This window comes from Dama dama, chromosome 32, assembly GCF_033118175.1.
Source record: "Dama dama isolate Ldn47 chromosome 32, ASM3311817v1, whole genome shotgun sequence".
Classification (NCBI taxonomy): Eukaryota; Metazoa; Chordata; class Mammalia; order Artiodactyla; family Cervidae; genus Dama; species Dama dama.
This window is the reverse complement of record NC_083712.1, coordinates 42552650-42580082: the sequence shown is the minus strand read 5'-3', so window position 1 is coordinate 42580082 and position 27433 is coordinate 42552650. Positions and strand designations below refer to the sequence as shown.

The 27433-nt window shown below is 42.6% G+C and overlaps 1 protein-coding gene across 2 annotated transcripts in view; it reads left to right on the top strand.

The window, feature by feature from the left end:
- The window catches only part of KAT6A (lysine acetyltransferase 6A), a 107004-nt gene extending 85137 nt beyond the window's left edge, over window positions 1-21867 (top strand). For both annotated transcript variants that reach the window (XM_061134684.1, XM_061134685.1), the window contains 8 exons: window positions 3636-3777; window positions 5414-5575; window positions 6606-6699; window positions 8515-8746; window positions 9453-9696; window positions 10803-11435; window positions 14104-14416; window positions 16418-21867. In XM_061134684.1, coding sequence (XP_060990667.1) covers window positions 3636-3777; window positions 5414-5575; window positions 6606-6699; window positions 8515-8746; window positions 9453-9696; window positions 10803-11435; window positions 14104-14416; window positions 16418-19065 — 4468 coding nt within the window. In that variant the 3' untranslated portion in view covers window positions 19066-21867. The remainder of the gene's footprint in view (window positions 1-3635; window positions 3778-5413; window positions 5576-6605; window positions 6700-8514; window positions 8747-9452; window positions 9697-10802; window positions 11436-14103; window positions 14417-16417) is intronic.
- The last annotated feature ends 5566 nt before the right edge of the window (window positions 21868-27433 follow it).

Genomic DNA, 27433 nt, shown 5'->3' with positions numbered 1-27433 from the left:
GCTGTACCCCCGTGATGCACCTAGTCAGAGTGACCATACCCCTCCTCGATAGTCAGGGCCAGGGTTCTCTCAGAGAGAAGATGGCAGAAGCAGCACTCAGCAGTGTTTAGGTCAGGGAGCGTTCCTGATTTCAATAACTGCACTTCATTTCCTGTGATCTGATGTTTTTCCTATTTGATATATTTTTTCAATGAGAGAACTGCAACAGTTTGTACTACTACTAGAAGAAATATTTGAGCTTTTCTAGAGTTTTATGGAATGATTCCCATTAGACTAACAGTGTCATCCCAGTAGGCTTGGTTTTAATAAAGTCAGAGGCTTTTAAAATACAAAGGATCATAAGAGACTATGACAGACAGCTGTATGTCAATCAAATGGACAATCCAGAGGAAATGGAAAAGTTCCTAGAAATGAACAATCTTCCAAGGCTGAAGCAGGAAGAAATAGCAGATGTGAAAAGACCAATTACCAGTAATGAAATGGAATCAGAAATAGAACAACTATCAGCAAACAAAGCTCAAAGACCAGATGGCTTTATAGGTGAATTCTACCAAACATTTAGTGAAACGGTAGCACCTGTCTTTCTCAAACTATTCCAAAAAATAGCAGAGGAAATAGCGCTCCCAAACTCATTCTATGAGGCAAGCATCACCTTGATACCAAAACAGAATAAAGATACCACAAGAAAAGAAAGTTATAGGCCAGTATCACTGATGAACATAGATACAGAAATCCTTAACAAAATACTAGCAAACCAAATGCAACAATGTATTAAAATGATCATAAGCAATGATTATAAATAATAATAAAGTGAGATTTATCACAGGAGTTCAAAGATTCTTCAGTATCTGCAAATCAATCAGTGTGGTACAACACCTTGAAGAACAGTATTAACAAGTTGACGGATAAAAATATTTTGACCTCAGTAGATGCAGGAAAAGCTTTTGACAAGATTCAGCATTCATTTATGATAAAAACTCTGCAGAAAGTGAGCATAGAGAGAGCACCCATAATAAAGGCATGTATGATAAGCCCACAGCTAATTGCATGCTTAGCTGTGGAAAGCTGAAAGCATTTCCTCTCAGATCAGGAACAAGACCACTTTTATTCAACATAGTGTTGGAAGTCCTAGCTATCGCAGTCAGACAAGAAAAAGAAATAATCCAGATTGGAAAGGAAAAAGTAAAATTGTCACTGTTTGCAGATAACGTGATACTATACATAGAAAGGTCCTAAAGAAGCCACAAAAAAACGTTTGGAGCTCACTGATTTGGCAAAGTTGGCAGGGTACAAAATTAATATGCAGAAACTTGTTGCATTTCTATACACTGACAGTGAACTATCAGAAAGAGAAATTAAGGAAAGGGTCTCATTTATCATTGCATCAAAAAGAATAGAATACCTGGGAATAAACCTGCCTAAGGAAGTAAAAGATCTGTACTCGGAAAACTGTAGGACATTGATGCAAGAAATTGAAGATGACATTGAAATTGAAGAAGACAAACTGAAAGATATGTGTATAGATTGGAAAAGTTATTGTTAAAAATGACGATACCATGCAAAGCAATCTACTCATTCAGTGCAATTTCCTATCAAATTACTCAGGGTATTTTTCATAGAACTGGAACAGAAATTTTCAAATGTGTATAGAAACACAAAAGACCCCAAATGACCAAAGCAATCCTGAGAAAGTAGAACAGAGCTGGAGGGTTGACTTAGACTATGTTACAAAGCTGCAGTATTCAAAACAGTGTGGTCCTGGCACAAACACACACAGAGATCAGTGACACGGAACAGAGAGCCCGAAATAAACCGAACACTTACGGTCAGTCTGTGACGGCAAAGCAAGAATGTACAGTGGGGGAGAGTCAGATTCTTCAGTAAATGGTATTGGGACGATTGGACAGTTACACGTAACAGAATGAAACTCGACAGTTTTCTTAAATCATGTCAGAAATAGATGGTTTAAAGTCCTAAAGATAAGACCTGAAACCATAAAATTCCTAAAAGAAAATACAGCTAGAACACTCTTTGATATAAATTGGAGCAGATTCTTTTTTTTTTTAATCTGTCTCCTAAAGCAAAGGAAATAAAAGCAAAAGTGAACAAATGGAGCCTAATTAAACTTAAAAACTTTTGTCCTGTGAAGGAAACCATTGACAAAATGAAGACAACCTACTGAATGGGAGAAAATGCTTGCAAGTGATATGATCAATAAGGGATTAATACCCAAAATATATAAACAGAATTGTCTTTGTTTTTTTTTTCCTTCAGCCTCAGTACTTATTTATATGAGAGAAGATACAGTATATTTGGATTATATTTCTTGTCATTGTATCATCCAGTGTTTTCGTATATGCAGTTTTTGTTTTAGTATCAGATCTTAGCATGCTTACCAGTTTTGGACACAGTTTTCAGGATACAGGGGAGCCTCTGTGCTGAGGATACATGGGATGTGTGTTTATCATAGAGAGCCATACAGTCTTCTCAGTCCAGGCTAAAATACTTACAGAAGCCACTGGTTTTTAGTTTAGGCTATGTTCCTTCTGTGGCTTTATGAACTGACCTAATCACTTTAGTAGGGCTTCCCCGATGGCTCAGTGGTAAAGAATCCGCCTGCACTGCAGGAGACGCGGGATAGGTTGCTGAGTTGGGAAGATCCCCTGGAGGAGGAAATGGCAACCCACTCCAGTATGCTTCCCAGGATAACCCCATGGGCAGAAGAGCCTGGCGGCCTATGGCCACGAGGTCGCAGAGTCAGACCTGACCGAGCACACATGCACGCACAGTCACATTGTTGCCTAGCTCCTGAGCACAGAGACGTTGTAAGGGAGAGGCCTGACAGACCACTACCAAAATAGCAAGTGTATTGGATAAATATAAGTTATTATATAAGTATAACAAAATATATGAAGAAACAACTAGAAATTTTATTTCAGTCATTGAAAATAGACCTTTGAGGTACAGGATTTAATGTCATATTTAACTGGAGAGAAAGCCAGAATTTCAGAGTAGAAGGAAGGAGGTAGTGTAGCATGTCCTAACTTGAAAAAACATTTTCCGTATTATAATTTTATACTTAAAAATATGCACAAAATCTGCTTTTACAATCCCCACTATATGTCCATCATACTCAGCCTCTGTACCTAGTGTACCTAACACAGGGTCTGATAGTGTTCAATACATGTTCATTTTCTGAAATTAATGAGTGAATGATCTAATAAAGGAAGAAAGAATGTACAGCTTAACAAAATCTTCACTTATTGGTGTGTTCCCAAGGCAGACTTTGCTTTCTACTTATTGGAGATTATCAAGGAGGATAGAAGGTGAGATTTTCATGGCTGTCTGGTAGGTAACTTTAAAAGACGACAAGGATCAGTCTACTAGGAAGATCCTGGGATTGTGTGAATTGATTTCCCACCCCTGCCCTCTTGCTGTTGATTAGTTGGATCCTGTTATCCAAATAAGTTTTATCTTTGATTTTTGTGTTTCCTTTTTAAAAAATGTGATTAATGGGAATAATGATAACGTTCTTTACCTTTTTACCTGGGTGGTAATGAGAAAGAATAAGAGTGAAAGTTTAAAATCTTATAAAATATAAAGCCCTCTTGTTTGTGTAATTATTTTTTTTACAGGCTGCCTAAGTTATATCTCTGTGAATTCTGTCTAAAATATATGAAAAGTAGAACTATTCTGCAGCAGCACATGAAGAAGTGTGGATGGTTCCATCCTCCTGCTAATGAGATTTATAGAAAGAATAACATTTCTGTTTTTGAGGTAAAGTAGAAGATGTTTGGTAGTTGTCTTCCTATCCGTTTCAAACACAGCACCCCCTGTGCTTTACCCGTTTGCACAGCTTGATTTGTTTGGGAAATGTTTTACTATTGTTCACTCACTATGGAGTCAGTAGTTCAGCTCTATAGGAGAGAAGCAGAATTAGGTCAGTCTAAGTGGTACCAGTTCACAAACTTGATCTCTGAATAAACTATTTTGTATTTCATTGAATCAAAGACATCAGTTGTAACATATTTTATATTCCACTCAGAAGGTAAAAGTACTGCAAATTATGTGAGAGAGAGAGAGAGAGAGAGATATATGACTCCATTTGATTTTTTAATGCCAACAGATTTTACTTTTGTATAGATACGATAAGATTGTGTCTTAGACTCTATGAAACATGGCACTTAAAAGATTTCTACTGCTCTATTTAAGGGAATATTGTGTAAAGGTATATATGTAATAGCTGTAGTAAATCCTAATAATATTTCCTGACTTCATCATGACTGTTTGACTTATGCTTCATCTGTGATTCTGTGTTGTTAATAGTGGTTTTTAATTTCTTGATCTCGGTTCTGTGGTTTGATTGCCCAACTATTAATTGAGTACCTGCATGTGCTCAGTTCTGTTAATCCCGATGATGATAGACTTTCAGGTTGTCAGGATCTGCTCCATCTCTCACTTTCTTAATCTTCCCAGAGCTTTTATTTTAGGTGAGGAATAGAGGAGCTCTTGACCTTTCAGGGAGGGAAAAGGTGTTTTGTACAATAAATTGCTTAAATTGCTAAAGAAGTTGCAGTCTTTTTTTTTTTTTTTTGCCCACACATTGTGGCTTCTGGGATCTTAGTTCCCCAACCAGGGGTTGAACCCCAGACCCTTAGCAGTGAAAGTACACAGTCCTAAGCACTGGACCGCCACGGAGTTTCCAGAAGCTGCAGCCTTAAGATGTCAGTGTCTCTGGGTCTGATGGAAGCAGGCATTGGCGTGTTCATGAAAGAGCGCACCCTGCAGGGGTGTTGGGAGCATAGAGCCTCCTTCTCCTGCTCCTGGCCAACCAGAGTCCACGAAATACCTCACTTGCCAGGTTGCCGCCAAGGGAACCTGCTCCTTGCTTTTGACAATAGATAATAATCCCTCAAGGAGCTTTATTTAGGGGGAAACCTCATTTTGGCAGTCAGATTACATTGCTTCTGGCTGCTGGCACAAGTTAAACTATTGTTTTACTTTGTTTTGCTTAACAGATGTATTTTAGAAGAGGTTACATTTAGATCTTTTGTTGAATTACATACTTTTAAAAATACATCAGATCAGCTTGCCATCTGAAGGATTCCTGTAGTCAGTCTTTTTATAAAAGCAAAATGCTATTTTGGTAAATGGCCATCACCTCCTTGTCTAGCCTTTTTTTCGTGCTTTGTTGAAGTGCAGTGTTTTGTGTATTTAGTTGTCTTAAAGTAGCAGACACTGTACTCTGCCATTTCAAGAGCTTGAAATCAAGCTTCCAGATCCATTGTGTTCTGAGAGTTGCCAGCTTTTCCTGGGCTGCACTGTGGGTACTCACAGGCGCTCTTTGCTGACGTGTGTTATTCTAGAATTAAAGAGACACCACGCTGACTGTTTTGTCTGTTTTTTCCTCTAGGTTGATGGGAATGTGAGTACCATTTATTGTCAGAACCTGTGTCTCTTGGCAAAGTTGTTTCTTGACCACAAAACACTCTATTATGACGTGGAGCCATTTCTTTTTTATGTTCTAACCCAGAATGATGTCAAGGGCTGCCACCTTGTTGGCTACTTTTCTAAAGTAAGTATACAGCTGAAATCTGTCTTGAGTGCATGTGGCAATGTGAAACAGTCTCGTTGTCATTAGGAGGCTTACAGGACGCAGCCCCTGCTGGGGGCAATGTAGCTTTCTGGAGAGGGAAACGGGAGGACCCCTGAGACCCTTGCCAGGTGCCAGCAGGTGCCTAGTAACGCCCAGCAGACTGTTCTCTGCTGGGAACGTGGAGCTGCTGCTCACACCCCAGAGGGAAAGCTTTGCCACGGCTTCTGCTCCCGTGGTGATGATAGGTGGAACTTGTGACATAAACAGAGTCATTACCTGTCTGAGTTCTTTCTCTGTTTAAATCTTCTCTTCCCAATTTGAATGTTAGGCATAGAAGTAAGAACTTTTAAGAAGCCATTTTTATTAAAGGATACTTTCTCTCCTTCAATTTTCCATTCTCTTGAAGAGAAAAAAAAAGTTTCTTTTGTTGTCAAACAACATAAAAGATGCAGTTTTACTTAAGAAAGCCCGTGATAAAATCTAACTGTATAAAAATAGTTAAGTGAAAAGCCCTAGTTGTTAGTAGGCTGTTTCAATAGTTGAATATAATTTGAAATATATTGCTTTGTTTATAAAGGTGTATTTATACCCACTGTATGTAGCAGCAAAGCAGGGCTACAGTAAAAGGAACTTGGAAGTTGGTGATGAACTGTCCCACTTCTAGGGGCCACATTGACGGCAGTGTTTGTGGCTTTGCAGATCAGTCAGGACTCGGATTCCTCTGCTCATCTCAGGCGTTGACATGCTGTTTTTGAGTTGCAGATGGTGTTGGGTGGCATCACTTCAGTTTATGTTTTTCTCCAGGGGATGGTTGCTTTGTGGGGAATGCCAGGGACTTAACACTGTCCTCTCCCTCTCAGAGGGGTACTTTCTTGTTGATGTGCATTGCTAATCCCAAAGGACCAGGGCTGTGGTTTTGATTGTTAATCTTTGTTTCTTAAAAATTAACACTAGTGGTTAGTCTTACCAGCCTGTTGTTTTAAAACTAGGCTTTTGTTTTCTTTACCAGGAAAAGCACTGTCAACAGAAATACAACGTTTCCTGTATAATGATTCTTCCCCAGTACCAACGCAAGGGCTATGGGAGGTTTCTCATCGATTTCAGTAAGGATTATAGTAACGTAACTGCTCATTGTATCTTCTGTGGACTTTCTTTTGGTTGGACATGAAGTATTTTTAAATTGCTAATATTAGATATGAGTTTCTATGTGAATAGCAAATAGTTTTAATTTGCAGCTATTAATTTACAGTGGAACTTAGTTTTATTTAATGCAATAATTCTGTCTCACAACAATATTACAAAGCTTTGCAGAACTACTTAAATTAGCACTAATGAAGAAGTGCAGCACCTGCCCTATTTTTCTTACCCAGTTATCTGAGAAATGTGTACATTGCATTTTAGTTACAGGCTGTACCTAGTGAAAAATATCGATGCACCTTTAAAAATGATAGAAGTAAATGATAGGGTAAATGATGTAATTTGAGTTAAAAATGGAAAGCTAACTGTTCTAAAAAGGTCATTGTGGAACTTGCATTTTGTTTTATACATTATAATCTTGCTTTGAAAGTAAATGTGTATTGGAGGTAAATTTTCTATTAATTCCTGGAGAAGGAAATGGCAACCCACTCCAGTATTCTTGCATAGAAAATTCTGTGGACAGAGGAGTCTGGCTGGCTGCAGTCCATGCGATTGCAAAGAGTTGGACGTGACTGAGCACACATGCCTTTTGTTGATTATGAGATAGTGGTATTGGAGGGAGTATTTTCCCTCAGATATTTGCTCAAAATAGTGATGTTTAAAGGAATACTTTCAGAAGTAATGGAAAAGGATTCTGATAGGCAGTTCTTCTAAATATCAGATGATTACATTTCTAGTGTTAATTCTCTCACATGGACCAGTGAACCTTATTCTACTTAGCCTTAGACTGTGTCCCTAACCATATTTAATTGGAAATATGTGCCAATATGTGACACAGTATAACCACCATATGTGGTTATTTTTTACATTTTCCTGTGTTTTTCTTCCAACTAGTAGTAGAGGATAAAACACACACTGTTTCCTTTAGTATCAATATATTGTTTTGAAATAGAACTCATGATTGGATGTGTTATGCCATTAAATAGAAGAGTTAGGTCTTTTTTTTTTTTTTTTGAGCTATACAAACAATAGTCTATATGATTATAATGTTTGTTTTTATTTTAAAACTTTTCCTAATGTAATATATTTTCCCACTTTACCATTCTCAGATGGATATTTTCTTTGATGACAAAATGCTACCTTTTTCTGCCATCTCCACATTTTTGATACTTTCCCTTACTTCCTTTCTTTTCCTGCTCCATGCATTAGACAGTAAGACAGAGTAATACCACCACACAAAATAATGCTGGCATGCTGACATTCTTGCTTTTCAAGAATTAGGGTGATGAAATTAGGGCGATGAAATACAGAAATTGTCGTATAGGTCCCTCATAGAACCTCAATCTTACTAGGATTATGTGAAAACTTGAAGGCAGTCTTAGTGTGCAAACAGTAGTTCTGTTGCCATCTAGTGGCCCAAATAAAACATGCAAGGATGGTTTCCCCCATCATACATTGAGGCAAAAAGCGTTCTTGCTTCGATCTTATCTGTGCAGCCTGTTAATATGAAGTTCTGATTTTTAACAGTTTGAATATTCTAACAATGTGATTTATATTAACTATAAACAAAGTAATACTAACTCAATGTCCAGAGTGTATAAATTGTGTAATCTTCTTGCAAATTTGTTTTCAAGTAATTTTGTAATTTTGTTCTTGAAGGAATTAGCTTCTGAAATTATAGCCTATAATACTTGGATTGATTATGGAAGAAGGGCTTTTATTTTTGTAAACTGCCATCTTTTAGGCTCTCTGACATATTTGTGATTTGGGGGTTTCTTTAGGTTATTTGTTATCAAAGCGTGAAGGCCAAGCAGGGTCTCCAGAGAAACCGTTGTCCGATCTAGGTCGCCTTTCCTACATGGCTTACTGGAAAAGTGTAATATTGGAGTGCCTTTATCACCAAAATGACAAGCAAATCAGCATTAAGAAGTTGAGTAAGTTGACTGGAATCTGCCCTCAAGACATTACTTCCACACTCCACCACCTTCGAATGCTGGACTTCCGGAGTGACCAGTGAGTATTACACCCCTTTGTATGACCTGTGAAAGGTGATTAGGTAGAGGTGCTGGGATCGGGCAGCCAAATTATCGGTTAAAGTGCATGAACTGACGGAAGTGGTGTACCTGGTGATCCTGAGACATCATTTTCCTTTATATATTTTATACTGTTGACCATTTTTTAAAAAACTTTTTTTCTAGTCTTCTGTCTAACTTTCGGACCTAGGCTACTGAATCTGTTATTTATTGGAAACACCTTCACAATACAAGTAACATCTGCAGAAATAGTATCAACTAAAATACACAAATATGGTATGGAAATTTGATTAATTTCCATACAGATGGCACAGAATGAGCTACAGGTCAGAGGAAAGACAGCTTACCTGTCTAGTGTGATGCAGAAAAGGTCACAAAGAAAGGAGGCATCTGGGCCAGAACGATGGAGAACAAAAGACAGAATGCAAGAGAATAGCAGAAGTTTCAGAGGTGGGAAGTGTGAGATAGGGAGTGACTGAAACAGCTGCTTCCATTGCTCTAGTTGGATGTGAAGTCTTTATCCAGCTTCATGTTTCTGAGCCATCTCGGTGGTGTCTTTCCAGGCAGGCTTTTTGTGAAGCATTTATCTGCTCTCATTTCCAGGGCTTTCTGGGAGTGTAGCTCCATATTCATTGTTGGTACTCCTGCTGCATCGTTGATTGCTATAAACTTTTCTCTGGTTTCAGATTTGTGATTATCCGCCGGGAAAAGCTTATCCAGGATCACATGGCAAAGCTTCAGCTGAACCTGCGGCCTGTAGACGTAGATCCGGAGTGTTTGCGCTGGACTCCCGTCATAGTCTCCAATTCTGTTGTCTCAGAGGAGGAGGAGGAGGAGGAGGAGGAAGAGGAGGAGGAGGAGGAGGAGGAGGAAGAGGAGGAGAGAGAGCCGGAAGAGCGTCAGAGCCAGGAAGGAGAATTGGAGCCAAGTGTAAGGGCACGGGCAGTCCCCGGTGTTGATAACAGAAGAGCATGTGTTGGTTTTCTGAAACCAGTACTGTAAACTCACATTAGAATTTTCAAGTTTATTTCAGTGATAGAAATTTCAGGAAGACTGGGTTTTGTTTACTTATTTGTATATTTTTAAGCCTTATATCATTAGGAAACCTTCAAATTTGTTATATTGTGTTATGAGTATTTATCAGAGTGCCTATAAGCAGCTAAGTTTGAAGCTATATAGAAATTGAGGAATCTGAATTAAATTTAAATCTGACCATTGTTTAAAATGAAGACTCATTTTCCTTAAAACATTAAGGAAATAATGTAAACAGTGCATATTTTCTAATAGAGCACTAAACAGTTCAGTGTCTTTAGCCATTAAAAGGTTAATGAAAACTACATCATTTTCAACATTTTTCTTCATGTGATGCTTACTTTTTTCTGTTCTTTTTTTTTTAAAGCAGTGCTTTCATCCTTTAAAACTCTGTTTTCTGTTTTGATAGACATAAATAGTTTCAATGCCCCCTGTTTAGTGTAATTTTCCAAATAAAATTAAGTATTCAGAATAAAATAAGTCAAAATCATTCCAGAAATTTTCTTTCATTTTTTGAGCATCCTCTTTCTCTTGCCCACACCCCAGAGTTTGTCTTCTCTCTGTTTCTAAATTTCTGAGAAATTTCATGAACTGTCTCATTTAACATTTACTAGATTATAAGAAAAATAATAGTCACTTTGTTTACTATTTGCATAGTGGTCAGGAGTACTGGCTCTTGGATCAGACTACCTGGGTTTACATCCCAGCTTCTTCATTTGCTATTGCATGGCCTGGGGCAGATTACTTACATGTTCTGTGCCTCAGTTACCTCATTTGTAAAATGGGATATAATAATAATATTTCACGTAATTGGCGTGGATTTTACCCATATAGCTTTTAAAACAGTGCCTAACACACAAGAGATATTTATGTTAAGTATTAAATAATGTTATCTTTGAGTGTTAATCTGTTTTCTTACCTCAGCATTTAAAAGGCCAGAATAGGAGATGTAACCAAATATAAGACTGAAAATTAACCAGCATGGTTTTATTTTCTAAAATCAGGTGGGGAAGTCTGCATCTCGCGAGAACAAAGAACAGGATTCTTACACTTCAGTAGAAAGTGAAAAGAAACCAGAAGTTGCAACACCAGCCAGTACCACTCGTTTGAGCAAACAGGTCCTTCCCCGGGACAGTCTTCCTGCCAACAGTCAGCCGCCTCGGCGAGGCCGCTGGGGGAGGAAGAACAGAAAAGCCCAGGAACGCTTTGGTGATAAGGACCCGAAACTGCTCTTGGAGGAAACGTCAGCCCCCCAGGAGCAGTACGCAGACTGCGAGGAAAAGTCAGAACCTTCCCAAGAGCAGTACTTGGAGAGCGAGGAGCCGTCGGCGGCCTCCCAGGAGCAGCCGAGCCAGGATGGGAAGCCGGACGGGCCCAAGAGGAGACCCAGCGAGGGGCTTGAGCTCTGGCGAGGCCCGCCGAAGAAGAGCCCTGAGCCCCTGAAGTGCGGGCTGCCTGACGCCCACGACCGCCTGCCGCGTCGCTACAGCGAGGGTCGCTACTGCGAAGGCCGCTACGCTGACGGGGACCGCCCCGCGCTGCGGGGCTGCAGCGAGAGCAGCGAGGAGGACGGGGAGCCCGAGAGCCCCCGGTCCAGCTCGCCCCCGGTGCTCACCAAGCCCACGCTGAAGCGGAAGGTGGGCCCCGCCCCGCCCCGCCCCGCGGCTCTGAGAGCTCGGGGCGGGAGTCCAGTGTGTTAGCCTTTGCGCTGCATGCCCAGTGCCTCCTAGCCTGTGAGCTTCCCAGTGAGCACGTGTGATGTGCACTTGGCTCCTCTGCTTCATGAGTGTTCACCTGGAAGTCACACTTACTTAAGGGCTGATAGGCTGTTTCCAGTTTGCTGGTTTGGTTTCAAATTATGACTTCTTAGGGATTTAGAAAATCCCCTGGGGACTTCCCTGGTGTTCAGTGGTTAGGACTTCCGCTTCCACTGTGGGGACCATGGGTTCAAACCCTCGTCGGGGAGCTGAGATCCCGCAATCACAAGGCCAAAAGCCCGGATTAGAAATGTTTCTATTAGAAAAGGAGAGGCGCCCACCCCGTGGTTGCATGGACTGTGGGCATGACAGTGCCCGGATGCTCGGAGTGAGGCCTCTCCCCTCGCCCTGGCGGCGCTGTGTCCTGCCTGGGTCTCTCTCCTCTTCAGCCCTCTGTGGTTTCACTTAACTTTGTTTTCACAGTATTTTCTAAACTATATTTCATCATCTTGCAAAGTTTGAATAACCAGATTATTGCTGAATGCTATGAGGTGGTAGTCACGGATCTGTTAAACTGTATACCAGAGATCTCCCAAACTGTGGCATGAACTTTAAACATACCAGCCAGGCTGAAGTGCGTCAGCTCTCTGGATAAACCACCCTGGACTAGAGAGGTGGCAGCTTTCACCCAGAGCAATAAAATCATTCTTCCCCTTAGCAGAGCCTTGGAAAAAAAAAAAAAGATAGGGCTATTTATAAAAAAAAAAAAAAAAAGCTTTCCATTTTAGGAACAGTTTTAGATTTACAGATTTATCGCAAAGAAAGTATGAAGAGTTCCTATATTCCCCATACCCCGTCACCGCTGTTACTGACCTTTTCCCTTGATGCTGCACACTGGTCACAAATAGTGAACCAGCACAAATACATCATTAACTGGAGCCCATACTTTGTTCAGATTTCCCCCCGGCTCCCCAGGATACCGCCCAGCACACCACACACACTGCCTTTAGTTGTCATGTCTTTTTAGGCTCCCTGGTTGTTGGTGACAGTTTCTCGGACTCCTTGTTTTTGATGAGCTTGTCAGTTTTGAGGAGTACTTGCTAGATATTCTGTAGAATGCCCCTTGTGGTATGAAAACAGGGTGAAGTGTTTTGGGAAGAAGACCACAGAGGTAAAGTGCCGTTCTCATCACTTCATAGAAGGGTATCTGCCGTCAGGCACACCAGGTCCAAATACAAGGGCATCTGCCGTCAGTGTGACTGCTGCCTGTTGACGTTCGCGTCAGCCCGTCGCCTGACCTCCGCGCATCAGGCTTGTCAGGCTTCACTCGCGAGCTACTGCCTTTTTCAGGCCCCTTTCTATACTGTGCTCTCTGGAGGGAGGTTACTGCCTGCAGCCCATACCTAAGATGCAGGACGTTATACTCTGCTCCCTAAGAGCAGAGTATCTGTGTTAATTACTTGGAATTCTGTTTGGGAGAGTTAGCTATTTTCTCCTGTTTCTTGTCATATCCACGTGGCCTCATAGATACTTACTTTCATGCCCCAGTCCTCGGATCAGCCATTTCTCCTCAGAGCAGGGCCATGTTTAACCTCATTTGAAAAGCTGTGTTCTAAAAAAAAAAAAAGAAAAGAAAAGCTGTGTTCTCAGCTAGAAAGACTAGTAAGTTTGAAGTGGAGAAAAATTGATTAATCTGCTGTTCATTATGTGACTGTGAAGAATATATCTTTGCCATCCTAGGCTTATGTTGCCTTTTTATGAAATAAAATTATGCTCTTTCCCTGTGTAAAAAGAGAATATTATAACAGGCAGTGAGTACATGTACAGGATACTTGTAAAGTTTTGAAGAAATTCACTTGACTAGGAATCGCTAATGATTTTATAGCCATTTCTTTACTGACTGGATGTGACCTTAAAGCAAGTCCTATAAACCTTTCTGGCCTCTGTAGAATGAGGGGATTGAATTAGATCAGCTTTGGTAGTATATGATATCATTTTGTGATATCTATTATGTGATTTGAGATGTTACATCAACCCTAGTCCAGAAGTATTTCTAATGTGCCACGTCCCAACACCAGATTTATTTCTGTAATGCGCGCTAACACCAAGGAGATCTATACCGACTCCATATCCCCATGCTCCACTGTACCTCTGTGGATAGCACATGACAACGGTATACGGCTTTCCTGGTGCTTCTGCTGACATGCACAGTGGAGCTGTGAGATGTACGGTGTTTTATTTCTTTTTTTCTCTTTTGAGGAAAAGAGAAGATACTAGCCTCTATGTCATTTCAGTATTGAAATAGGCTGCTTCCTAGGGTACTAAATGTAACTGGACTGTTAGGGGAATGACTCTCTGGGCATCTACTTTTTACTCTGTTCTTTTATAAAGTTGTATTCAGTGATCCTTTTTGTATCTATGACACTTTATGTATATATAGTATCTTAACTATGGTATTTTGAAATAATGTTCAAAATGTGTTTTGGCAAACAGCATACTCATTTGATACGTACTAATTCTGTCAGGTTTAAAAACTCTTAATCATGTTATTAATGGAAATGATGGTGTTCATTACCGTAAATAAAATGCTTCTCTCTCTCTTAAATAGAAACCAATTCTTCACCGAAGGAGGAGAGTGCGAAAGCGCAAACACCACAACAGCAGTGTGGTCACAGAGACCATTTCTGAGACGACGGAGGTCTTAGACGAGCCTTTTGAAGACTCTGACTCCGAGAGGCCGATGCCGCGATTAGAGCCAACGTTCGAGATTGATGAGGAGGAGGAAGAGGAGGAGGAGAGCGATCTCTTCTCTCGAGGGTACTTCCATCGCTTGGCCTCCCAGGACGTTCTCAGGTGTCGGTCTGATTCGAAGAGGAAGTCTAAAGATGAAGACGATGATGAAGAGTCAGATGATGCTGATGGTACGTTGCTTGTTGTAGTTTCCTGGTTTTGAAAGATAAAGTGGTAGCTGCAAAGCCTCCAGCGGAGAGGGTGAAGGGCAGATGACCCGCCGAGCAAGTGCAGGACGACTTGCAGCCTCTGAAGAGCTGTATCAAGTGGGCTTATACTCAGCTTCTGCTTTAGTTCTCTGTCCTTTTGTCAGAGTATTTTTTCCCAGTTCCCCCATAGCACCTGTTTTTGCCTCTGCAGAAAGTAATCTTGCTGTTTGGAAATTGTTCTTTTTGCCTAGTCCTTTCTTGGCCATTATGTGTGTCTTTAGTTAATGGGTAGATGAAACTTAGTGTGAAGAAGATAATTAATAACCCTCTACTGGAGTGCGCAGTCTACAGACCTGGCCTGTTCTGCTAATTGTGTATGCTGAGTGCTTAAAATAGGCACTCAGTAAATACAGTTAAATGACTAAGTGCTTAGAAGTGGCTCTCAAATAAGGTCAGATTCCTGTAAATTGGACTTGCTTCAAATCTGTTCCTGAATCATATCTGTAATATGTCTTACTCAACGAGTAGTAGTAAATTTCTAATTTAAAGGGTAACAATACCTCAAAATAAGTTAAATGTTATGGCATAGCTAAAAATCCAGTGATTAGACTGGTTGTTGTTTCCTCTTTAAAGATGAAAAGAAGGGGCTCATATATGACTTGGGTCCCAAACTAGTTCACATTGTTGCCCAAATTTCCTGCCTTGTGCTGTGTGGCCTCCTTGCTGGGGTCACACTGAAGCTGCTTTGCTTTGCTGGGCGAATTCGAAGGAATCGCGTTCACACTTGGTGCATAAACCTATAGCTTTTATGTACTGACTAGTTGGGCTTTTAAAAATAAACTCACTCAATTTCAAATCTAGTAGACAACTTGCATTTTCTTCAGTCTCACATCTTTGTATAATCAATACTTTTAATGTAGTGATGACTCAGTTTTTTGCTTTATGGTGCATGATTTTCCAGAATTTTATTGTGTTATATTTTGAGATACGTAACTAGGAAACTAAAAATTTATTTTGTAAAGAATGTGGCACTTTTGCAGAATTCTGTCTTATAGCATCATAGATTAAAATAGTATCCTCTAAGTTCCTACTGAATAGAATTTTCTCTAATGTAGGAATTTCCTTTGTTTATGTTCAGGTTACTACTGGTAACTATACCTTTTTAGTCCCACCAGTTCTATCCCCCACCCCCTAAAAAAATACCTGTTCCTACCTTGCTCGTCTTCTTTTTAAAAATTAATGGGAAATGTGGATGTACTTAATGTCCCACCAAACTGTACACCTAAAAATGTTAAAATGGTAAATTTTATGCTATGAATATTTTATAGTTTTTAGAAAAAGTGATGGTGAGAAAGTGATGCTAATATCAAATTTATTTCTAGTAAACCCTTTGCTTCAGGTCAGTATTTGTCCAGGACTACATGCCTTGCAACTCTTTTTACACAAACACAACACTGGCCGGGAAGTGTTCCTGTAGGATTCCTCAAACATGGCCTGGAGTAGTTGGCTCATGATATTACCTGAAGTAATGATTTTGTAGAAACTAAGAAAACCAAAGCATAATATAATTGGGGGTGGGGGTTGGGGTGGGATAAGTGAGATGATATGTAACTTACATGGTAAAGACAGCTTGTCGCAAGTAGCTGTGAAAACTACTAGTATTTGTGTCCTTATAAATCTATCTCCATTTTTTAAATGATGATATTGAGTCTTAGGGTAACTTGCCAAACATGTGCAGTTGGCTTTGATGATGCATTTGAACCTAGTGAGTGGACCAGAATTCTTTTCCTTGTTCTGCCAGTTCACTGTGTGACTTCAGAGGGTATCATGAAATAGGTTTTTTCTTTAGATTCTTAACTTAAAAATGAAGATAGTCAGGAGTTTGGGGTGATAATAAAATCATTTCTGTTGTACCTGTGGGCTCAGAAAAAGGCACTAGAAAATAAAAGATCCTATAATTTTTTTTTTATCCTTCCTGTGCAGACACTCCAGTCCTAAAGCCAGTGTCTCTCTTGAGAAAATGTGATGTGAAGGACGCTCCACTTGAGCCAGATACATCCACGCCCATGAAGAAGAAGAAGGGATGGCCCAAGGGCAAGAGCCGCAAACCGGTTCACTGGAAGAAGAGACCTGGGCGCAAGCCAGGCTTTAAGCTGAGTCGGGAGATGGTGCCAGTGTCTGCTCAAGAGTCCGTCGTTGAGCCTATCGTCCCCCTTTCTAAAGCGGGACGTAAATCCAAAATGGAAGAGAGCGAAGAAACTGCTGAACCAAAAGAAGACTTGCCTTTAACGGAGGAAAGGAAGGAAGACGAGGAGCTGCCCCTGGAAGCCGAGGAGGTCGAGGAGGGGGAGGAGGAGGACACCACCAGCAGTGACGTCAGGGTGGCCTCTCCCGCGGACGCCAGCAGCCCCGAGGCCGAAGCCAAGGAGCCCGAGGCCGGCGAGGAGGAGGAGAAGCCCCGTGTCCCCGCAGAGCAGCGGCCGCCGGAGGAGGCGCCGCAGGAGCTGGCCAGGCAGGAGCCCGAGGAGGAGGAGGACACGGCCGTGGAGACCAACCAGAGCGAAGACCACGATGCGGACGACGAGGACGACGGCCACCTGGAGCCCGCCAAGAAGGAGGAGGAGCCGGGGGAGCCGCCGGCGCGGGAGGGCGTCAAGGAGGAGCCTGGCGGCCGGGAGGCTTTTTTAGATCCTAATGTGCAGGGCAGCGGGGAGAACCCGAAAGACAAGGAGGAGACGGAGCCGGATTCCGAGGAGGAGCAGACTTCCCACGACGCGTCTGTGGTGTCGGAGCACATGCCAGGCTCTGAGGACGACCACGAGGAGGACTCGCGCTCGAAGGAAGAGCTGCTGGAGCTGAAGGAGGAGGAGGAGATCCCACACAGCGAGCTGGACCTGGAGACGGTGCAGGCCGTGCAGTCCCTGACGCAGGAGGAGCGCGGCGAGCACGAGGGCGCCTACCAGGACTGCGAGGAGACGCTGGCTGCCTGCCAGACGCTGCAGAGCTACACGCAGGCCGACGAGGACCCGCCGCTGGCCCTGGTGGAGGACTGCCACGCCTCGGAGCACAACAGCCCGCTGTCCTCCGTCCAGTCCCACCCCAGCCAGTCGGTGCGCTCCGTCAGCAGCCCCAGCATGCCCGCCCTCGAAGGGGGCTACACCCAGATCAGCCCGGAGCAAGGATCCCTGTCCGCCCCGTCTATGCAGAACATGGAGACCAGCCCCATGATGGACGTGCCTTCCGTATCCGACCACTCCCAGCAGGTGGTGGACAGCGGCTTCAGCGACCTGGGCAGCATCGAGAGCACCACGGAGAACTACGAGAACCCCAGCAGCTACGACTCCACCATGGGCGGCAGCATCTGTGGGAACAACTCTTCCCAGAGCAGCTGCTCCTACGGCCTGTCGTCCTCCAGCAGCCTCACCCAGAACAGCTGCGTGGTCACCCAGCAGATGGCCGGCATGGGCGGCGGCTGCAGCCTGATGCCGCAAAGCAGCGTCCCGCCCGCCGCCAACTGCGGCATCAAGTCCCCGCAGAGCTGCGCCGTCGAGAGGCCTCCCAGCACGCAGCAGCCTCCGCCGCAGCCTCAGCCGCCAGCCCCGCCGCCGCCGCAGCCTCAGCCGCCAGCCCCGCCGCCGCCGCCGGCCCAGCCCCCGCCCCCGCCGCCGCCGCCGCCCCAGCAGCCGCAGCCCGCGCCGCCGCCCCAGCAGCAGCCCCCTCTGTCGCAGTGCAGCATGAACAACAGCTTCACGCCGGCGCCCATGATTATGGAGATCCCCGAGGCCGGCAGCGCGGGGAACATCAGCATCTACGAGCGCATCCCCGGGGACTTCGGGGCCGGCAGCTACTCCCAGCCGTCGGCCACCTTCAGTCTGGCCAAGTTGCAGCAGCTGACCAACACCATTATGGACCCCCATGCCATGCCTTATAGCCATTCTCCTGCTGTGACTTCCTATGCAACCAGTGTTTCTCTGTCCAACACGGGACTGGCTCAGCTGGCTCCATCGCATCCCTTAGCGGGGACCGCTCAAGCACAAGCCACCATGACGCCGCCCCCGAACTTGGCCTCCACCACCATGAACCTCACGTCCCCTCTGCTGCAGTGCAACATGTCTGCCACCAACATTGGCATTCCTCACACTCAGAGGCTGCAAGGGCAGATGCCCGTCAAGGGGCACATCTCCATCCGCTCCAAGTCGGCGCCCCTGCCCTCCGCGGCGGCTCACCAGCAGCAGCTGTACGGCCGCAGCCCGCCCGCGGTCGCCATGCAGGCCGGCCCGCGTGCCTTGGCTGTGCAGCGTGGCATGAACATGGGGGTGAACTTGATGCCCACCCCTGCCTATAATGTCAACTCCATGAATATGAACACCCTAAACGCCATGAACAGCTATCGAATGACCCAGCCCATGATGAACAGCAGTTACCATAGTAACCCGGCCTACATGAACCAGACAGCACAGTATCCTATGCAGATGCAGATGGGGGTGATGGGGGGCCAGGCCTACCCCCAGCAGCCTATGCAGCCGAGCCCGCACGGAAACGTGATGTACACGGGACCCTCCCATCACAGCTACATGAACGCGGCGGGCGTGCCCAAGCAGTCGCTCAACGGACCTTACATGAGAAGATGAGCAAGACGGACTTGCAGTTCAGAACCTAAATATATATAAATAAAGGAACCTTTTATACTGACAAACCAGAGAAAAATGGACCTTTTTTCCAGTTAAAATATTGCTGTAGATTTAGAGGAATTTTTCTTTGGTTTATTTTATTTTTTAGAAAACCTGGTCTTCTCTTTTTTGGGGGGTTCATTTTGTTCTGGGTTTTGGTTTTCTTCACAATCTTGAACATTTTACAATAGAACTCATCTAAAAACGGATTTGGGGATAGGGGAAACATGCACAGAAATCTTTTCATAATTAAAAAGAGCCTTACTTTCTTTACACGCCACATGGACAGAATTTGTGTAAAAGTGAATTATCTTTATTTTATTTTAAATTGTATGTTTCCCCTCAAGTGTTTGCAGCTCCCAGTGTCGTCATTTTTAAATGTTACATATACATCTCCAGGGTTAGCCAGACCCTTTTCCTCCACACCCAGCCTTTCATTCCCTACTTCATTCCAGCAGGAGGCACTTATGGGAGACTCGGACGGGGACATGGAGAACAACCCAAGCTCCTTAAACTTATTATTATTGTTAATATTATTATTATTATTATTAATAAAGCGAGGCAGGAAAATGCTTCTCCTCCTAAAATCCCCTCCACTCCCTACACATACACACACGCGCACACACACACCTCTCGAAACCTTTCCCCAAGAATGTTTCTTTATAGATGGACTTCATCGAAATGTTTGTTTTTCTTAGATCAAGTGTAATATAATTTTTTAAAAACTACTCCCACTCAGCACTCAGAGACACAAAAATACTGTAAGTCTCAATTAACAGCAGAATCTCAGAGGAAAGCTGTTTGCAATCCTGATACAGCCTTGGAGGAATAGATGGTCAGTTAACAATCAAAAGAGGAACGTAACCTCTTGTTTTTTTTAACCACCTGGTGAATCAGCCATACGCACATAATTCCACGCAGCCTCTTGATTTTAGTACATACCTTGAGACTCTTAAGGGTCTCGATTCTCGAGCCTTCCTGACTCTGATGAAAGTGAACAGCAGACCCCGGTGATTTGGCGATGAGCCTCTGACATCCTCATCCGAAGGGTTGGCGGGTGACTACACCGTCAGTGACTTGAGAAATACCTAACTAACCTTTGACACTGTTTACTTCGTGTTGGGAGAGATGACGCAGATAGCATGTTGTGAGGGAGACCGTGGTGTGAGTCTTATAGCTACTTCAGTGATAACATGTGATAACATACCTCTATAGTTTTCCTTCGTCTTTTGAGATCCTGAGTCCCCTCCCCTGTGAATCAGGATGCGCGGCCCCTCGCCTGGGAGAGGCTGAGAAGAAGAGAGATCGACCCACCACCAGCATAGTCGGGCAGATCTGGACAGCAGGGTTTTAGCAGGCTCCTATGTTACTCCCAACTTCATTCTCTTTTCTCTTGTGCAGCCAGTTTGCCCATTCTCTTCTTGTCACTTGCTCCAGGGATAGGTAAAAAAAAAAAAAATACATATATATATATATAAAAGTATATATATGTGTATATATATATATATACATATATATGTTCCATCATTAGAAGATGGACACTATTATACCACTTGGTATGTGCAGTCAAATATCCAAAAGGGGGAAGAACTGCTTAAAGAAATACCTGTAAGCATTAAATTCTCTCCTTTATTTGTACATTTTATATAGATAAATTTTTGAAATAACAAATTAGGCATTAAATTTTTTCAAATGCACAGGTTTGTTGGGTTTTTTTTAATATATATACATATATACACTTTAATTGACTTTCTCAATTAAACGTGTTAGGTAGGTCAAGGCAGAATTCCACCTCTTCACCGCTGTCTGAGCATTCTGAGCATGTGCAAGGCTGAGTAGGACCCAGTCTCTGTATATACCGGTCCGGCCCCCAGTCCTCTCTGTAGAACGCGCCCTTGTGCTGGCCTCTGCCGACTCTTCAGCGCTTTCATTGCTTCCTGGTTGGGGCGGGGACGGGGTGGGTGGGGAGGGAGGTGTCTTGGGAGGAGGGTGGGTCAGGGCAGAAGGAGAAGCTGTTGAAACGAGGGCCGTGAATTCAGTTTCTGTTGGTTTGCGGTTGTGTTTGGTTTTGTTTCTTTTTAAAAAAAAAACAAAAAAAACCAATTTTCAATCGGGCAGCTCCCTTTTTCCACAAGCCTTTTTGTGACTTTAGAACTATTGTAGAGAAAATGTTCTTTTCTATATTATAAAAGAAATTATCCAACACAGTAATATTGGTACCTGTCATTTTTTCACTTCTGTTTAAAAAAAAATGTATTTTTAGCAAGATAACTTGGGTAATCTTCTAAAAAAAGAAATTTAAAAAACTCACTGTTAGTGACTTTGATGCCTTTTAAAATAAGAGCTTTTTCATTTCATTCCATCTTTAAAATTTTTTATCTTTGTTGTAGAATATTAAAAACTATTTTAAGAAAGATAAAAATTCTCTTTAAAGAGATCTCTAGAGTGTGTGAATAGAGCTCCAGATGCCTCTAAAAGCCGCATGTACAAATGAAGCTAAGTCTATTCCTGTCTGTTTATATTTGCTTTTCCTGTTTTGTAACCTCTTTGTACTTTGTTCATGGTGACTTGTAAGCTACGGGGAAGGGGTGCCTAGATGCCTTCGTACTTCTCCATGTCACGCGCTCCTGGGCCAGCCGGCCTCCTTCCTCTCCTGTATGTAATATCACTTTTTTTTCCCCCTTTCTAGCAAGTACTTTCAAAAGAACTCTGTACATTTTAACATTAAAAAAAAAAAAATAAATTATGTTGAGCCATTTTGGATGTCTGTCTTGCATGTGGAATTTTTCTCCCAAGTGCTTCCAATTCTCCAATTCTTTTTCTACGCACACACACAGGATTATTAGCCTTTTCACACGCCTCTTCAGCTAGCAAGTATAAGTGTATGACCTTTGCTTTGAAATTTCAGTTTTGATTCAAATAATGTGTTTCAGTTCCAAGAATACAGTTTTCTCTTTTCCAAAGAAAATGGAATTATAACCTCACTTTGGTGGGTTTTTTTTTGGGGGGGGGGGGAACCCATTTGAAAAACTTTTAAAGGGACTGTAATTCATCCAACCAAAAAAAAAAAAAAAAAGACATACAAACTCAGAAACAAGTAGCTCCCAGACTTGGAACAAAGCGGTGTTTTTTCTCATCTTAGTTGACCTGATTGTGTAATCTAGGAAGGTTTGCCAGAAATCCGGGTCATAAACATCAATCATTTTTTTGATGTTTTCTGAGTTACTGTTCTTGCTTCTCATCTAAGAATTTTGGGTATAAGGCAGATTCCAGAATCAGATTTGGCTTTGGGAGACTGACAGCTGTTTGGGGTAGGGAAGTGAGGCAGATTCAGGTTTCATGCCCTCCTCACTGGATCTGATGCCCTTTGCCGCTGAGTTAGGAGTTTAGGAAGTGGACGTTAATCATGTGCATAGGAGACATTCGTTCTACACTTTGTGCCATGGGAGTTTTAGGCTGTGTCATCTCCAGAAAAATAAATGTGTTTTTCTTTCTCCCCCTGATTTGCTTGCTTCAGTAGTCACAACTTGGAGCCGAGGTTGTCACTGCACTTCGCAGTTAGTAGTGAATTGTCTCAAAAACATATACTGCCTTTGCTACTGCAAACTCCCTGCTTAAAGTGATTGCAGCATGCAACAGTTCTGATGTTTTTACCAAGAAGATAAGTGACCAAATAGGCTTCTTTTAAGTGTGAGCGACCCCCACTGCCTATTACGTGTAAAACTGGAGTAGTTCCCTGTGTAGCCAGCTCCCAAGTGATCAGGTGAGGAGGGCCTCTCTCTCTTCTTGGCCATCTGACCTTTTCACTCTCAGCAGGTGGGTGAGGGAGAAAAGGGACCACACCCTCGACGGCTGTGTGTGGCCGAGCGCCTTGAGAATCTGCTGCCACGCCTTCCCTTCCTCGGGTTCCAGGAACCCTCGTCCCACGCAGTCTCCCTGAGCATCCCAGGTGGACCGGCCCCTCTGTCCTGCGGGGACAGCCACGTGTCCTGACGGAACGTCGGGAGCCGGGGGGACAGCTCCGGCTCCTCCCTGAGGGTCTCCCTGGGTCACCCTGCAGGACGTGGTGTCTTTTGTCGTCCTCTCGGTTTTTCATAAAGATGACAATGGGAAAGCATAGTGAAAAGCGAAAAAACTGATTGTTGTTGGCCCTGAAGGGGAAACCTGCGGTGGCGGTGGGGAGGAGCTCCATACTCTTCATGTAACTTACATCTAAAAATTCAAGCGACACATTCTGTATGTGAGCTCAAGACCCTGCATAGTGACATTTATGTTGTCAAATGTCTGTAATTATTGAGCGTGGTCATCCAGTTAAAAGCCAAAATTCCCCCAAATCAAACCCGGCTCATCTGTTAATAAATTTCTGTTAAGGGGCAGGTTGGGTTTGTTATATGAGTCGGTGTGATTACCTAACTCAGCCCAGATCCATGGACTTGCTTTGCAGAGTGACAGCTACAAATTGGGCTAAACTGCAATGCCTTGCTACATCAGTGAGGAGCCTAAAGACTGGTATGCATATCACATAGAAACCTCAGAAAGGCGGCAGGTGGAACTTTTGCCTGAAATAAGGGAAGCCATGGAGTATGGTGGGCTTTGGCTTTCTGAACTCTTAAAACAGGAGAAAGACATAGGGAATTGTTTTCCTGCAACTGTTCTGAATAAACTTTTTGAGAATGAAAGATACATTCTTGTTAACAAGAAGAAAATGTTCTGACATGTAACTCTATACTAACAGACATTTCTGAAAGCCTCATTTAAGTGACATAAAAAAAAAAGTTGAACGTTCTCTAGGGTGACATGTTCATTTTTAACCACTTTTAGTCTATACACGCACAAAGAGCAAGCAAAGGCAAGCAGGTGAACTGAGATAAGCGCATGGGCTGTGCCTACACCAGAGAACTACAGCTGGGACTCCCCGGGGTTTCTATGAATATGCGTCATAAAACTTACATCCGCTTAATGCCTTGAGACCAGCCATTCAGATCACCTTTCAAGTGATTTACATTGGCCTTAAAGAGATTTTTGAGCCTCAGAATCTTCTATTTTTGAAAATGTCATTTAAAGCCCTTCAGCTGTTATCCTAAGTTCAAAGTCTCTTGTGAACAAAGTAAAAAAAATATTGGTGCACAAAACCTCTTTGCTAGGACCAAGGCTCTGCCTCATGTACAGGCAAGCTCTAATTGCTTAATTGATGTATTCCATTTAATAACATTGGTTGATTTCATTTTTTAAAAGAAAGTAGAAAAAGCAGCTGTAGTCAATTATGTCAAAAGGACTGAATTTGATAGTTTTCCAGAGAAAGTGAGAGCAGTTGTGTGTTGACTAGGAGACAGTGACAAAGGCTTTGCTAGAGGCAAGGACCTCTTGCAAAAATGGAATAATTACACAATTAAAAAAAAAAAAAAAAAGATTGTCCAGCTCCTGTTTAAGGGGAAAAAAAATAGAATTGGCAAGAATCCCTAACTTGGCATCCCCGAAAGTTTTTTTTCCTTAATATATGTATAGTATTGATGTATTGTTCACTTACAATGTTTCAGGGGCATAGCAAGGTGATCCAGTTATACATATACACATATATTATTTTTTAAATTATTGTCCATTATAGTTTTTTTTTTTTTTTTACAAGATATTGACTACAGTAAACCTTTGTTGCTTGCTGCATAATCTATTTTGTCCTTCATGGAAGGAAAGTCTTGAATCTGAAACTGGATAGTATGAAACATTGGAAGAACAACCGTGGAAGGCCGAGAAAGAAATTCTATTAGAATCACCAAGGAAAACAAAGCCAAACCGATCGCAGCCAGCCGCTACAGCCTATCCTGGTTATTTCTCTGGGGCTCCAAGGTATTTTATTCTCTTTTGGTGTGATTGTGAATGGGCTCGTTTCCTTGGCTTATCTTTCTGATAGCTGTTAGTGTACAGAAATGGAACAGATTTCTATACGTTTTATATCCTGCAGCCTTACTGAATTCATTGATGAACTCTTGTGTTAGTAGTTTTCTGGTGGCATCTTTAGGGTTTTCATTTCATTTGTAAACAGTGACAGTTTTACTTCTTTTCCAATTCAGATTCCTTGTATTTCTTTTTCTTGTCTGCTTGCTGCAGCTAGGACTTCCAACACTATGTTGAATAAAAGTGGTGAGTGGGCACCCTTGTCTTGTTCCTGATCTGAGAGGAAATGCTTTCAGCTTTTCGCTGTTGAGAATGATGTTAACTGTGGGTTTGTTTTATATATATATATATAGCCTTTATGTTGAAGTATGTTCCCTCTATGCCCACTTTTTGGAGAGTTTTAATCATAAATGGATATTAAATGTTACCAGAGGCTTTTACTGCAGTTATTGAGATGATTGTATAGCTTTTATTCTTCAATTTGTCAATGTGGCGTATCACATTGATGGACTTGCAGATATGGAAAAATCCTTGCATCCCTGGGATAAATCTTGATCATGGTGTATGATCCTTTTAATGTATTGTGGGTTTGGTTTGCTAGTATTTTGCTGAGGATTTTTGCATCTATGTTCATCATTGATATTGGCCTATAATTTTCTTTTCCTGTCATATCTTTGTCTGGTTTTGGTATCAGGATAATGCTCGCCTCATAGAATGAGTTTGGAAGTGATCCTTTCTCTGTAATTTTTTGGAGTAGTTTGAGAAGGATAGGCTTTAACTCTTCGCCAAATGTTTGATAGAATTCACCTGTGAAGCCATCCGGTCCAATCTTTGTTGGGAGTTCTAAAACTACTGACTAAATTTCATTACTGGTAATTGGTCTGTTCATATTTTTTGTTTCTTCCTGGTTCAATCTTGGGAAATTGTACTTTTCTAAGAAGTTGTCCAGGAGAAGGCAATGGCAACCCACTCCAGTACTCTTGCCTGGAAAATCACATGGACGGAGGAGCCTGGTAGTCCGTGGGGTCGCTGAGTCGGACACAACTGAGCGACTCCACTTTCACTTTTCACTTTCATGCATTGGAGAAGGAAATGGCAGCCCACTCCAGTGTTCTTGCCTGGAGAATCCCAGGGACGGGGGAGCCTGGTGGGCTGCCGTCTCTGGGGTCACGCAGAGTCAGACACGACTCAAGCGACTTAGCAGCAGCAAGAAGTTGTCCATTTCTTCCAGGTTGTCCATTTTATTGCTGTATGACTGCTCATACTCTCCTACGATCCTTTGTATCTCTGTGGTGTTTGTGACTTCTTTTTCATTTCTGACTTTATTGACTTGGATCCTTTCCTTTTTTTTCTTGTTAAGTCTGGCTAAAGCTTTATCAATTTGGTTTATCTTTTCAAAAAGCAAGCTTTTAGTTTCATTTATTATTTTCTGTCTCTCTTTCATTTATTTCTTCACCTTTATGATTGCTTTCCTTCTACTAACTTTTCTACTAACTTTTCCTTCTACTGTATATTGTCACCCTGTTTATTTAACTTACATGCAGAGTACATCATGAGAAACACTGGGCTGGAAGAAGCACAAGCTGGAATCAAGATTGCCAGGAGAAATATCAATAACCTCAGATATGCAGATGACACCACCCTTATGGCAGAAAGTGAAGAGGAACTAAAAAGCCTCTTGATGAAAGTGAAAGAGGAGAGTGAAAAAGTTGGCTTAAAGCTCAACATTCAGAAAACTAAGATCATGGCATCCGGTCCCATCACTTCATGGGAAATAGATGGGGAAACAGTGGAAACAGTGTCAGACTTTATTTTTCTGGGCTCCAAAATCACTGCAGATGGTGACTATAGCCATGAAATTAAAAGATGCTTACTCCTTGGAAGGAAAGTTATGACCAACCTAGACAGCATATTAAAAAGCAGAGACATTACTTTGCCAACAAAGGTCTGTCTAGTCAAGGCTATGGTTTTTCCAGTGGTCATGTATGGATGTGAGAGTTGGACTGTGAAGAAAGCTGAGCACCGAAAAACTGATGCTTTTGAACTGTGGTGTTGAAGAAGACTCTTGAGAGTCCCTTGGACTGCAAGGAGATCCAACCAGTCCATCCTAAAGGAGATCAGTCCTGGGTGTTCATTGGAAGGACTGATGCTGAAGCTGAAACTCCAATACTTTGGCCACCTCATGCAAAGAGTTGACTCATTGGAAAAGACCCTGATTCTGGGAGGGATTGGGGGCAAGAGGAGAAGGGGACGACAGAGGATGAGATGGCTGGATGGCATCACCGACTCGATGGACATGAGTTTGAGTAAACTCTGGGAGTTGGTGATGGACACGGAGGCCTGGTGTGCTGCGGTTCATGGGGTCACAAAGAGTCGGACACGAATGAGCGACTGAACTGAACTGAACTTTCCTTCTACTAACTTCTACTAATTTTAA